Source organism: Gadus morhua, chromosome 18, assembly GCF_902167405.1.
Source record: "Gadus morhua chromosome 18, gadMor3.0, whole genome shotgun sequence".
Taxonomy (NCBI): domain Eukaryota; kingdom Metazoa; phylum Chordata; class Actinopteri; order Gadiformes; family Gadidae; genus Gadus; species Gadus morhua.
Genome location: NC_044065.1, coordinates 1751442 through 1765855, shown reverse-complemented (window position 1 = coordinate 1765855; position 14414 = coordinate 1751442). Strand labels below are relative to the sequence as shown.

Here is a 14414-nt window from a genome sequence, read left to right as displayed (position 1 = left end):
GTGTTATAAAAGTGTAATACAGTGTGCTTCATGTCAGTGTTATAACAGTATGATGTTATAACTGTGTTATAACAGTATAATACAGTGTGCTTCAAGACTGTGTTATAACAGTATGATATTATAACGGTGTAATACCAGTATGATATAGTGTGCTTCATGACTGTTATAACAGTATAATATAGTGTGTTCATTACTGTGTAATACCAGTATGATATAGTATGCTTCATGACTGTGTTATAACAGTATGATATTATAACGGTGTAATACCAGTATGATATAGTGTGCTTCATGTCTGCTCCGCTGTGCGTCTCCAGAGCGAGGAGAAGAACCGGCAGCTCCAGGAGCGCCTGGACGACGCCAAGCAGAAGCTCCAGCAGACCCTCCAGAGAGCCGAGACCCTGCCCGAGATCGAGGCCCAGCTGGCCCAGAGGGTGGCAGCGCTCAACAAGGTACACCCCTCCAGACCGGGTCGGACCGGGATGGGTCGCCTTAGAGCGAGTGGAGCCGGTTTAGACTGGGATGGGCCGGTTTAGACTGATGGGCCATTTTAAAAGGGGCTGGTCCTGATGCTTGATCAACTTGGAGAGCAGGGCATTAACACTGCCATGGATTGGGGTTGGATTCCGTCATCTTTGTTCAGAATATATGCACTCACTATCACTCGCTCACACTTTCTTTGAAACATTGTCTTTGTGTGTGCGTGTGTGCGTGTGCGTGTGTGTGTGTGTGTGTGTGTGTGTGTGTGTGTGTGTGTGTGTGTGTGTGTGTGTGTGTGTGTGTGTGTGTGTGTGTGTGTGTGTGTTTGCAGGCAGAGGAGCGTCATGGTAACTTCGAGGAGAGGCTGAGGCAGATGGAGGCTCAACTGGAGGAGAAGAACCAGGAATTACAGCGGGTAACTATACCTTTCCTCTCTCTTTCCCTCGCTCTCTCTCCACTGTCCTTCTAGCACTTACTCTCCCCAACCCCACCCCCGTGTGTCGTGTTAGTCTTTTCAATCAACTCTTAGGAGCAGAAACAAATATAGAATGCCATGATTACATGAGAATAATTGGAAGATCACCTTACATGTGACTAGACCTTGATTAGAAAGACGGAATTACATTTGATGTAATATAATCTATCTCTCTCTCTCTCTCTCTCTCTCTCTCTCTCTCTCTCTCTCTCTCCCCCACTCCCTCCCACTCTCTCTCTTTCCACCTCCCAGGCGAGGCAGAGGGAGAAGATGAACGACGAGCATAACAAGCGTCTGTCCGACACGGTGGACAAGCTGCTGTCCGAGTCCAACGAGAGGCTGCAGCTCCACCTCAAGGAGAGGATGGCTGCACTCGAGGAGAAGGTAAGGGCGGGACGTCACGTGACCACAGGGGACCCCGAGAGATCACATGATCACTACAGAGCCAAACAGATCCCAGTGCATGTCAATAGATCACGATATATACCAGTAGAACCAAAATATCACATTAGAACACACTATGCCCCTTTAGATCCTTGAAGATCCCAGTAGAGCATTGAGGTCCTGGAGTGTGTGTGTGTGTGTGTGTGTGTGTGTGTGTGTGTGTGTGTGTGTGTGTGCGTGTGCGTGTGCGTGTGTGTGTGCGCGGTATAACACTCACCTATCTGCGTTGCTGTGCTCCAACAGAACTCTCTGTCTGAGGAACTGGCAAACATGAAGAAGATCCAGGACGACCTCCTCGCTAACAAGGTACCGATTGGTCAGAAGCTACAAGCATTCTCATTGGTTGAACGGTTTTATTTTGCACCATGGTGTCCTCGCCGCGTCGTCTTTCAAAGACACGTCCCGACAGAGTACCGCGTTGTCGAGGGTTATTAGGGGCTGCGTTCAGCCACGTCTTGTCTCTGCCTCCCCAGGACCAGCTGCTGGCGGAGCTGGAGAGGATCCAGGTGGAACTGGATCAGCTGAGAGGGCGCTCTGGCTCCTCCTACTCCAGGTCAGCCTCCCTCACCACCTTTAACCTTTAACCTCTAACCTGCTGCTCACACAGCTGATTCAGTTGAGGCTGCTAGCTAACGTTTTAGCCTTAGCTAATAGCTTGTGAGTTGGAACCTCCATTGGTGTCAATCCATCATTGCCACTTTCCTGGTTCTGTGAGTAGTTGTCGATTCAGACACTGCATAGCTTCAGAGTCGTGCGTTTACATGACACTCGAGGAAACCAAATTACTGGGTTAGTCCGACTGTGACTGTATTTTTAAGATGCATGTATACACATTAGTCTGACTAAAATCGGACCGAATCGGGTTTCTCATCGCCGGTTTAAGACCCCTCGATTATTCGATTGATAGTCGCATTAATCGTGCATGTATACGTCTGCTCATGCTCGAAATTTTTCCCGGGGAAGTAAGCCGAAGGAGACGACAGCTCTACTACCACTAGTTGTAACGGGTAAAGCACCACCTTTCGTAGGAGGGTATGACAAGCATCGGCCAATGAATCGATTTTCCCACCGCCATGTATACTCCGACAATTGCAGTTGTCCACTTGAGGAGCACAGTCCAACTATGGCTGCAATTGGTACTGTGAACATCCTCCGTGTTAGCGGTGGTGATTGTGGAGCGCTAACAGGTGTGACCCCCCCCCCCAGGGCGGGCAGCGTGAGCTCCCTCCCCTCCACCCTCTTCAGGCGGTCCCTCCCGGGCAGCGCCTCGGAGCTCCGCTACCCGCAGGGCGGATCACTGCCATCAGGGGGCGCTGTGGTCCGACGCACCCACCGCGGGCGCTGGGGGCCGCGCGACGACAACAATAAGGTGAGGGTGGGGGTGAGGGTGGGGGTGGAGGTGGTGGTGATGATGATGATGATGATGATGATGATGGTGGTGATGATGACGATGTAAATCCTGACCGTAACCTTTCCCCCCCGGCCCAGTATGGGGAGTGGGACAACCCGTCCATGCTCGCCCCCGGGTACGACGGGGGGGTGGAAGGGAGCTGTTCCGACGACGAGGAGGACCGGGAGACCATGTTCGGCTCGGAGCTCCTGTCCCCCAGCGGACAGACGGACGTCCAGACGCTCGCCATCATGCTGCAGGAGCAGCTGGAGGCCATCAACAAGGAGATCAAGTAGGTCCTATTAATAATCAGAATAATATGATTGTTCCTGTTATTAGTAGTGTAATGATGGGCAGCTGAAGGCACGAAGAAGGAGATCGGGTCGGCCTTATTAATCATAACAATAATAGAATTGTTAATATTATTAGGAGATTAAGACACTAAGTTACCCTGGACATCGAGAGTCATCGCGAGAGCACAACTTGGATTTGCTCAGCGAGTCACTCTGGGAACGAGCGATAATCTCACTCCCCGATTCCCCGGGCCCAGAACAGTAACCAATCACATCGGTGTATCTGATGTAGGCGGGCCAAAAGCGTTGCTGTTTCACCGACCGGATACGGCAAGAGTGTTATCTATTGGTTAGCTCCGCTGGTCTGGATACGTCGCCCCTTGTGTTCTTCTGATTGGTCGTAGTGTTATCCAATTGCGTGCAGTGATATTTTCAAATGCATGCTTGGTGCCGCCCCTCGAGTCGGGCCACCTTCATCACCAGACCCTACAGCGTTCTAGAGGTGGGTCTGGATGTCCGGGCTGACATTCAGTGTGACCGCTCTCCTCCAGGCTGATCCAGGAGGAGAAGGAGAGCACGGAGCAGAGGGCCGAGGAGATCGAGAGCCGGGTCAGCAGTGTGGCGATGGACGCCCCCTCCCTCCCCCCCAACTCCCTCGGGTCGCGGGGCTACATGACCCCCTCCCTCACCTCCTCCACCCTCGCCTCCCCCTCGCCCCCGAGCTCTGGCCACTCCACCCCGCGCCTGCCCCACTCCCCCGCCAGGGACAGCGACAGACAGGTACAAGCTCCACCCTCCTCCTCACCCGGCCCCTTCTCCTCCTCTTCCTCCCTCCTCCTCCTCCTCTGTCTCCTCCTCCTCCTCCTCCTCTGTCTCCTCCTCCTCCTCCTCCTCCTCCTCCTCAACCCTCTGCCTCTCTTCCTTCCCTGCTCCACAACCCTTCGGTCATGGATGGACGGACGGATGGATTGAAGGATGACAACAAAAGTAAATGCCCTTCATCTTGTATCTGGCGGGTCTGAGAACGTCTGATCTGGTTTCTCTTCCCGATGCAGAACAGCAAAGAGGGAGAGGAGTGCCGAGCTCTGGCCCTCATAGACAACAACCCATCTGTTCCCCGGGCGCTGCGACTGGATAGGATGACCCACACACACCCCGGGGCAGGGCTGGACGACCACCGTGAATACCGCAGGTACAGAACTTTTAAAACACGCCTACTCTCACTCGAGAAGTGCCCTCACGAGACAGAGCTCTCCTTTAGCTCTTTATGTTTCTCTCAGTGCACTGGCCTTTCAGTCAACTAGCCTCAGTGAGCTAGCTTTAACATTCTAACTTCAACCTGCTAACTCTAGTTAGCACCAGTTAGCTCAACGCTCTTCTCTGTCCAGTCTGTCTGCAGACGGAGCCATCACAGCTAGCCAGGACTCGCTCCACAAGGCCAGTAAGAAGAAGAGTATCAAGTCGTCCATCGGCCGTCTCTTCGGCAAGAAGGAGAAGGGAAGGATGCCCGGGAGCGGCCGGGAGTCCCCCTCACTAGGTCAGTCTTCACCTGGTCCCACACAGGTGTTCACACACCTGGTTGCACACCTGGTCACACACACACAGTCTCAATGCTGGTTCACACATGGTCTCACACCTGGTCTCACAAACCTGGTCTCACACCTGGTCTGACAAACCTGGTCTCACGCCTGGTCGCACACGGTCTCAATCCTGGTTCACACCTGGTCTCACACACCTGGTCTCAAACCTGGTCTCATACCTGCTCCCACACACCTGCTCCCAAACCTAGTGTCACACCTGGTCTGACACCTGGGGCCTGATGAATAAACGGTGCTGTGCAGAGCAATGCTCTTAGAGACATGTCTATTCTAGTTTCCGAGCAGAATCACAGATGTATAAAGAAGCCTGTGAGGTGAGGATGTGCGCTGCAGCTACACAATGCAGGAACGTCTCGGAGAATCTCTGCGTTCACATATTTCCCAACTCCTCATTAAGCATTTATTTGAGCAGACGAAGAGTCCATGCATGGTGTCCCACACCTGGTTCCGCAGCTGGTCTCGCACCTGCTTACCTGTAACATGACTTCCATGGTAACAGAGTTTCCATGGTAACAGGGTTCAAACATCTATTCACACACCTACAAGCTACCCGCATTGAGTTTCGCAATGTCTAGCAATGGTGGGGTCCCATCGATACATTCTTTCCAAGGTAACAGCATTCCCATGTTTCCATAGCAACAGTGTTTCCACAGTCATGTTACCATAGTAACAGTGTTTCCGTAGTCACCGTTTCTTTCCATAGTACCCATTTTAACATGTTATGTCTGTCTGTCTGTCTGTCTGCCTGCCATGATAGTGATAAGGCTTGTTTTAATATACTATACGCTATAATATGAATCTTATCTCCCCAGCCTCGACGCCGTCAGATGAGCTGGGCTCTGCTGACCCTCTGAGCCTCAAGATGGGGACCGGAACTGTGGAGAAGGACCGCCGGAGCAAGAAGAAGTGAGAACTCCTTCTGATCTATTGCATAGAAATACACATGAGCTTCATCGGACAGAAAAATAAGACAGGCGCAGCATGAAGACATACCACGTCATAATTATATCAACTATATTAATATAGTACTATAGTATGTATATGGTTTCATTTATCTCTGTGTAGGTGAACAATATAACTGTAAATCCTCCTCCTCCTCCTCCTCCTCTCTCCTTCCTCCTCCTCCTCCTCCTCCTCCTCCTCCTCCTCTCTCCTCCTCCTCTCTCCTCCTCTCTCCTCCTCCCCCTCCTCCTCTCTCCTCCTGCTCCTCCTCCTCTCTCCTTCTACTCTCTCCCCCTCCTCCTCTCTCCTCCTCCTCCTCCTCCTCTCTCCTCCTCCCCCTCCTCCTCTCTCCTCCCCCTCCTCCTCTCTCCTCCTCCCCCTCCTCCTCTCCTCCTCCTCCTCTCTCCTCCACCCCCTCCTCCTCTCTCCTCCTCCTCCTCCTCCTCCTCCTCCTCCTCTCTCCTCCCCCTCCTCCTCCTCCTCCCTCCAGACATGACCTTCTGGAGGAGGCGTGTCGTCAGGGTCTCCCCTTCGCCTCCTGGGACGGTCCCACCGTGGTCACATGGCTGGAGGTACGCCCAGGCTGGCCTGATGGTCTGGTTCGGTCTAGTCTGAACTAGTCTGGTCTGGTCTGGTCTGGTCCTGATGGTCTGGTCTACTCTAGTCTGCACTAGTCTGGTCTAGTTTAGTCTCATTCCGATGTTCTAGTCTGCACTAGTCTGGTCTGCTCTAGTCTGCACTAGTCTGGTCTGGTCCTGATGGTCTGGTCTAGTCTAGTCTGCACTAGTCTGGTCTAGTCTAGTCTGCACTAGTCTGGTCTAGTCTGGTCTGGTGCTGATAGTCTGTATAAAGATATGATTCTTGTTGATCTTGTTTTACTTATACTGGTTAATCTGGGTATGGTTATCTGGTCAATATGGTTCATCTGGCTAATTTACTTAATCTGGCTGCGGTAAATCTGGTAATCTAGTCAATCTGGTTAATCTGGCCTTGATGATTTTGTTAATCCGGTTAATCTGGTCCTGATGATCTGGTTAATCCGGTTAATCCGGTGTTTCCCAGCTGTGGGTGGGCATGCCGGCCTGGTACGTGGCGGCGTGCCGGGCCAACGTGAAGAGCGGAGCCATCATGGCCAACCTGTCGGACACGGAGATCCAGAGAGAGATCGGCATCAGCAACCCGCTGCACCGCCTCAAGCTACGCCTCGCCATACAGGAGATGGTGTCTCTGACCAGCCCCTCTGCTCCAGCAAGCACACGATCTGTAAGTACGCCTCATGCCTGCACTTATTACACAGCCTTTGAATACTCCGTTCTGGTAAACCATAGCGTTCAGCGTTCAGCATTATATAACTTTAACTGTAGAATCGAACCAACTATTGTTTGAATCTATACAAAATGAGTGTGATAATCACTCTAATTCTCTACATTGCATATACTATGTGTTCATATTATTACTAATAGTACTACTACTATTAATATACATGCACACTCACGCACACAAAGTTCTGACTGCAGACTTTTGTTTTTATCGTTTGTTGTTTACAGTCTACCAGTAATATTTGGATGACCCACGCAGAGATGGAGTCTCTCACCACGGCAACCAAACCAGTAAGCCTTCCTCCTCCCCCTCATCCTCCTCTTCCTCATTCTTCTCCTCTTGCTGGACCAGTATCTTTAAATACCCATGACCAGTAGCGATGTGGAGGAACACACGTGTGATGACGGCTCAGACAGAGTGCCTTGTTTTGGTTGGCTGACGGTGATGATGATATTGATGACGTCATGTTTTCTTCTCCTTGTGTTGGATTAGGACTCTGTCTCTCCCCTCCTTTCCCTTCAGATCTGTAGTAACTGCTTCCAACTAACTACCTCACTAACCACCCTCTGCCACCTCCTTCCCTCTCTCCTCCTCTCCCTCTCTTCCTCCTTCTCCCCCCCCCCCCCCCCCCCCGCTCCTCCTCCTCCTCCTCCATACTTCTCCTCATGGGTAAATACTCTTCCTTCCTCTTCCTCTTCCTTTCTTCGTTTCAACCCCGCCTTTCCCAAATCTTCCCTTTCTCCTCTCCTTTCTTTCCTCCCCCCTCTCTCTCTCCCCCCCTCTCTCTCTCTCTCTCTCTCTCTCTCTCTCTCTCTCTCCCTCTCTCCACCTCCGCTGCTTTGACCAATAGGAGCAGAAGGAGTTCAGCTGGGATCAGGTGAGCTTCCTGTTCTATTATTAGCATTGTAGTATTTACCATGTAGTCTCGCCAGCATGCAGTATCCACTCAGTAGCCCTATGTAGCGTAGTATTTAGCATGTAACCTTGATAGCATGCAGTATCCACTCAGTAGCCCTATGTAGCGTAGTATTTAGCATGTATCCTTGATACCATGCAGTATCCACTCAGTAGCCCTATGTAGCGTAGTATTTAGCATGTAACCTTGATACCATGCAGTATCCACTCAGTAGCCCTATGTAGTGTAGTATTTAGCATGTAGCCTTGATAGCATGCAGTATCCACCTAGTAGCCCTATATAGTGTAGTATTTAGCATGTAACCTTGATAGCATGCAGTATCCACTCAGTAGCCCTATGTAGTGTAGTATTTAGCATGTAGCCTTGATAGCATGCAGTATCCACCTAGGACCCAGTAGCCCCCTAAAGACCCCCCTCTCCCTCTCCCCGAACCAGATCCTGGCCTACGGGGACATGAACCACGAGTGGGTGGGCAACGAGTGGCTGCCCAGCCTGGGTCTGCCGCAGTACCGCTCCTACTTCATGGAGTCCCTGGTGGACGCCCGCATGCTGGACCACCTCACCAAGAAGGAGCTGAGGGGCCAGCTCAAGATGGTGGACAGCTTCCACAGGTCTGACCCTCACCCTCACCCCACACACACACATACCTCCCCACACACACACACACACACACACACACACACACACACACACACACACACACACACACACACACACACACAGCCTAAACCCACTTTTTGTGGCTTGTTGCTGTGGTCATCGAGTTGTGGTTTGTTGTCACGGTAACCCTGTTGTTGCCGTGTGTTGTCATAGTAACAGCGTGAGTCTCTGCTACAGCCTAGTGTCCAATTTCAGATAACAGTGTTGTTGTTGTTGTTGTCATGGTAACCCTGTTGTTGACGTGTGTTGTCATGGTAACAGCGTGTGTCTCAGCATAGCTACAGCATAGTATCCACTTTCTGGTAACAGTGTTGTTGTTGTCGTGGCGTCAGGGTGAGTCTCCACTACAGCGTAGTGACAGTGTTGTTGTTGTCATGGCGTCAGGGTGAGTCTCCACTACAGCGTAGTGACAGTGTTGTTGTTGTCATGGCGTCAGGGTGAGTCTCCACTACAGCATAGTGACAGTGTTGTTGTTGTCATGGCGTCAGGGTGAGTCTCCACTACGGCATCATGTGTCTGAAACGGCTGAACTACGACCGCAAGGAGCTGGAGAGGAGACGTGACGAGAGCCAGCACCAGAACCACGGTGAGCCTACGGATAATGGATCATTGATTATAGATCAGATGTTATGGATCATGGATATTCATTCATCTTCCTCGCCCCCCCCCCCCTCTCTCCAGATGTGATGGTTTGGTCCAACGAGCGCGTGATGTGCTGGGTGCAGACCATCGGTCTGAAGGAGTTTGCGGACAACCTGACAGAGAGTGGCGTCCACGGGGCTCTGCTGGCGCTGGACGACACCTTCGACTACACCGACCTCGCCCTCCTCCTCCAAATACCCAATCAGAGCACACAGGTGGGCCGCCCATCGGTCTGAAGCACCCCCATCTGCTCCACACTATGCAACGCAGCTTGAGTGTGTTTTATGTGTAACCGAAACCCTAAATTAATATTGCACATTCTTGTATTCTTTGCTTTTACTTTACTCATTCTGTGTTACGTTGCGAGTCACGCTGCTTTATAAAAGAAAAAATCTCAACTCATAATATGAATCTAATAACGAGGTAATAGATGCATTAACGGTGATGTCAATCACCGTTCTACCGTTCGTACGAGGATGTCATGGTTTAAACTGTGATTTCATTGTTTGATTTTTATTATTTCTCCTTCAGGCTCGGCAGCTCTTGGAGAAGGAGTACAACGCCCTCATCTCCATGGCAACCGAGAGGAGGCCAGACGAGGTAAGAGGCAGAAGCTGTTGGCGGCGCCAAACGCTGAAGCGCTATGTGTGACCGTGCTAAAGCTATGCTATATGATCACGCTCAATGCTATGTGTGTTGTACTCAGCGTTACATGTCCGTGCTTAGCGCTATGTACAGTTTGTTGTGCTACATGCTACGCGTACCTGCTAAACGCAACGCTACGTGACTGTGCGAGGCGCCACGCGACTGTGCTAAGCGCTACGTGACTGTGCTAGGCGCTACGTGACTGTGCTATGCGCCAAGCGACTGTGCTAAGCGCTACGTGACTGTGCTAGGCGCTGCGTGACTGTGCTAAGCGCTACGTGACTGCTAGGCGCTACATGACTGTGCTAAGTTCTACACGACTGTGCTAAGCGCTTCTTGACTGTGCTAAGCGCTACTTGACTGTGCTAAGCGCTATTTGACTGTGCTAAGCGCTAAGTGCGTTGGGCTAGGCGCTACGTGACTGTGTTGGGGGCTACATGTGTGGGGCTAAGCGCTACCTGCGTTGTGACAGGACGGGACCAAGACGTTCACGCGTTCGCCATCCTGGAGGAAGATGTTCCGGGAGAAGGATCTGAGGGGCGTGGCCTCCGACTCGGAGACACTCCCCGCTAACTTCCGTGCCTCCGCCATCGCCACGTCCTCCGTCACCCTGAGGAAGGTCCAGAGTGAAGGTCAGCCGCTGAGCAAGGCACTCTTACCTATCGCAGTCTCTTCCATCCATTTACATTTACATTCAGGGCATTTAGAAGACGCTTTTATCCAAAGCGACTTACAATAAGTACATTCGTCATAAGAAAGTGAAACAATATATCGCTGTCAGTACGATAAGGATGTTCATAGAACCGAGTGCAGAGCACCAACAATCGCTAGGTTAACCCATTCACCGTAGACAACAAAGAGAGCTAGGATAAGATGTTACATAACTAAGTATTGTAACTAAATACGACGTACAATAAGTGCGTACATTAAGTGCCAGGACGTACAACATACAACAAGTTGGAGGGGAGGGATGAGGTGGCTATACAGAGTCTAGGTGAGCTCTGAACAGGTGAGTCTTGAGTCTATTTTTGCGCAGCTGCGTAACTCCGTGACTACGGCTGCCAGGTTCTTGGGTTGTGTTTGAACGCCTGTCTCGTGTCTATCAGCCAACTCGGGCGCCAGGGGGGAGTCGGCCTCCATCCGAACCTACTCCTGCTAGAAGAAAAGCACACCAGGTGAGGAGCGTCACACCTACCCCCCCCACCCCTGTGGTCCTAAACCCACCTGGTGATCATCTAACCCCCAGTGCTGTCCTCCACAGGATCCTGTCCTCTCCTGTTGATGGAGAACAGCCAGGGTCCTGCCCACTCCTACTCCTGGAGAGCTACCAGGGTCCCGTCCACTCCTCCTCCAGAGAGCCCGGATCCTCTTCCACACAACATGGAAGACCGACAAAGACCCTCTGAAAAAAATATCACAAGAAATGAGTGAATGTGTGTTCTCCCTGTCTAACTCTCTCTCTTTCTCTCGATCTCTCTCTTTCTGTCTCTGTCTCTGTCTTTGTCTCCTTCTCTCTCTGTCTCTCTCTCTGTCTTTATCTCTCTCTCTCTCTCTCTCTCTCTCTCTCTCTCTCTCTCTCTCTCTCCCTCTCTCTCTCTCTCTCTCTCTCTCTCTCGCTCTCTCTCTCTCTCTCTCTCTCTGTCTCTCTCTCTCTCTCTCTCTCTCTCTCTCTCTCTCTCTCTCTCTCTCTCTCTCTCTCTCTCTCTGTCTCTCTCTCTCTCTCTCTCTCTCTCTCTCTCTCTCTCTCTCTCTCTCTCTCTCTCTCTCTCTCTCTCTCTCTCTCTCATCAGTGTGTTTGACGCTGTAGAAACTGACTCCATATTCTGACATCATTGTTAGTCTTGATCGAATGGAAGGGCAGTACTGACTGGTGGTTAGTTAGTGTTTCACATTACAAGCCCTTAGTGAGTTTGGGGTTAGTTAGTGTTTCACATTAAAAGCCCCTAAGGAGGTGGGGGTTAGTTAGTGTTTCACATTAAAAGCCCTTAAGAAAGTAGGGGTTGGTTAGTGTTTCACATTAAAAGCCCTTAAGAAAGTAGGGGTTGGTAAGTGTTTCACATTAAAAGCCAAAGGGAGTTTGTGGTTAGTTAGTGTTTACCATTAAAAGCCCTTAGGGAGGTTTGGGTCAGTAAGTGTTTCACAGTAAAAGCCCTTAGGAAGGTTGAGGTTAGTTAGTGTTTCACATTAAAGACAAGTTCAGTAACCAGTTCAGTGCAAGGACATTTATTAAGCCATACCGACCGTAAGGAGATGCACAACAAATAAAGTAAGACAATGAAAAACTTAGTGAAGTGCATTATGGGAAACTCCTGTCCAAACTCAAAGAAAGAGCATTAAAAAAAAGAAGAGTTAACGTTGGTCATATGCATGCCCCCCCCTTCCCCCCTCCCCCCCCCCCCCCCCCCCCCTCCCCGTGTCAGAGTGACCCCAACATGGATGACTGCAGCGGAGACTTTGTAAAATGTGTGTATTTTATTTGTATCATTTTTTATGATAACTACTATTGTATGTATGTATGTACAGTAGGTGTGTGTGTGTGTGTGTGTGCGTGTGTGTGTATGTGTTGAACTGTATGCTTATTTCATAATTAGTTAAAAATGGCTGTGATCTGATTTTAGGTTGAAGAGTAAATACGTTTTCCATGATGGACATTAAGATATGCTACTTGTATGTGTACATTTTGAAGAAAAAATATCAAATTGTGTTATGATTTAAATGAATATTCTTAATGGAGAGTAGTGGTGATTATTGAATATATTATGATTACATTAATGATAATGATTGTAAAAGATGTAATTAAAAAAAGTACCTCTAAGGGTGGGGGTTTATTTTCCTTCAGAGGCGGGGGAGGAGGGTGGGGAAGGAGGAGCAGGAAGTGAGGAGGTAACAGGAGTAGGAGGAGGAGAGTGGGGTAGGAGGAGCAGGAAGTGAGGAGGAGGAGGAGGAGGGTGGGGTAGGAGGAGCAGGAAGTGATGAGGTCACAGGAGGAGGAGGCTGGGGGTAGGAGGAGCAGGAACTGAGGAGGAGGAGGAGGGTGGGGGTAGGAGGAGCAGGAAGTGATGAGGTAACAGGAGGAGGAGGAGGAGGGTGGGGTAGGAGGAGCAGGAAGTGAGGAGGAGGAGGAGGAGGGTGGGGGTAGGAGGAGCAGGAAGTGAGGAGGAGGAGGAGGAGGAGGGTGGGGGTAGGAGGAGCAGGAAGTGATGAGGGAACAGGAGGAGGAGGAGGAGGGTGGGGGTAGGAGGAGCAGGAAGTGAGGAGGAGTAGTAGATGAAGAGGAGCAGAGGGAGCAGGAGGTAGTAGGAGGAGGTGAGTAAGAGCAGAAAGTGAGGAGGTGGCAGGAGGAGAGGGAGCAGGAGAAGGTTAGGAGGAGTTTGAGACGAGGCTCAGGAGGAGAAGGAAGAGCAGGAGGAGGTGATGGAGGAGCAGGAGGAGGTGATGGAGGAGGTGATGGGGTTGAGGAGTAGGGGCTGAGATAAGGAGGAGGAGCAGGAGGTGTTGCTCAACACTTGGCTGGTTCTCCTGGCCGCTAAATAGATAAACTCAGCAGATGGTGACTCACACACACACACACACACACACACACACACACACACACATACACACACACACGCACGCACACACACACACACACACACACATACCATAATAAAGAAACACACATACACATACTGTGAACACACACACACACGTGCACACGTACAAATGCATGCAGAAACACACATACATATACCCTCCCCTCTCCACCAACCCACATACCGTAAACACAGACACACACACGCACACACACACACATAGAAGGACGCTGTCTTTACTATGTGTGTGTGTGTGTGTGTGTGTGTGTGTGTGTGTGTGTGTGTGTGTGTGTGTGTGTGTGTGTGTGTGTGTGTGTGTGCGTGTGTGTGTGTGTGTGTGTGTTGTGTTGGAAATTATCTAACTGTACCGGAAAATGCATCTCAGAATAAACTTAATAAGACTTTTTATAATGAAGGGTAAAAGTGGTCTAAGATAAACGTAGTCTCTGCCCAGAGAGGCCTCACCACAGGACAGGCATACACATGATGGAGCGCTGTAGCGAGCCCCGATCAGCAGGCCCACTCCAGTGCTGAGGCAGGGCCAAGCTGCAGATAGGGATGCCACTACTGCTTCAGGCCGTCCCGGGACGGGGCTTGAGGTATCGCTGTGTCTGAGTCAGCCGAGGTGGCTGACTCAGACGCAGTTCCGCTCAAGGGCGATAAGTGTTGCATTAAAAGTGAAATGTTTGTGCAGATCATAACTAAGGGGTCCCAATGTCTTTGTCTCGTGCGAACAACCTGTCGTTTGGAAATTTCCATTACAATTTGTGTGTGTGTGTGTGTGAGTGTCTCTGTCTGTGTGTGTGTGTGTGTGTGTGTGTGTGTGTGTGTGTGTGTGTGTGTGTGTGTGTGTGTGTGTGTGTGTGTGTGTGTGTGTGTGTGTGTGTGTGTGTGTGTGTGTGAGAAAGAGGTTTGGTAATGGAATGTGGATGTTTAAAGTATGTGTTTGTTTATGCAGTAATTGTACAACTCTAAGGGTTTAGCAGTGTGACGTGAAAAGGCCTTTCTGACAGGAAGTGACCATCTATCTCTCTCTCTCT

General features: G+C 50.5%; 1 protein-coding gene across 5 annotated transcripts in view; it reads left to right on the top strand.

The window, feature by feature from the left end:
• LOC115531422 (liprin-alpha-3) overlaps positions 1–11358 on the top strand; it is a 22911-nt gene extending 11553 nt beyond the window's left edge. For 4 of the 5 annotated variants that reach the window (XM_030340687.1, XM_030340685.1, XM_030340686.1 and 1 more), the window contains exons 11-32: positions 315–449; positions 809–892; positions 1205–1336; positions 1640–1702; positions 1870–1949; positions 2603–2765; positions 2885–3078; positions 3631–3859; positions 4135–4271; positions 4468–4616; positions 5490–5583; positions 6110–6191; positions 6682–6882; positions 7167–7229; positions 7790–7816; positions 8291–8466; positions 9004–9101; positions 9197–9372; positions 9689–9757; positions 10275–10434; positions 10909–10977; positions 11064–11358. In XM_030340687.1, the coding sequence (XP_030196547.1) occupies positions 315–449; positions 809–892; positions 1205–1336; positions 1640–1702; positions 1870–1949; positions 2603–2765; positions 2885–3078; positions 3631–3859; positions 4135–4271; positions 4468–4616; positions 5490–5583; positions 6110–6191; positions 6682–6882; positions 7167–7229; positions 7790–7816; positions 8291–8466; positions 9004–9101; positions 9197–9372; positions 9689–9757; positions 10275–10434; positions 10909–10961 (2565 nt within the window). In that variant the 3' untranslated portion in view covers positions 10962–10977; positions 11064–11358. The other variant, XM_030340688.1, reaches the window with a different exon arrangement.
• Positions 11359–14414: the final 3056 nt, after the last annotated feature.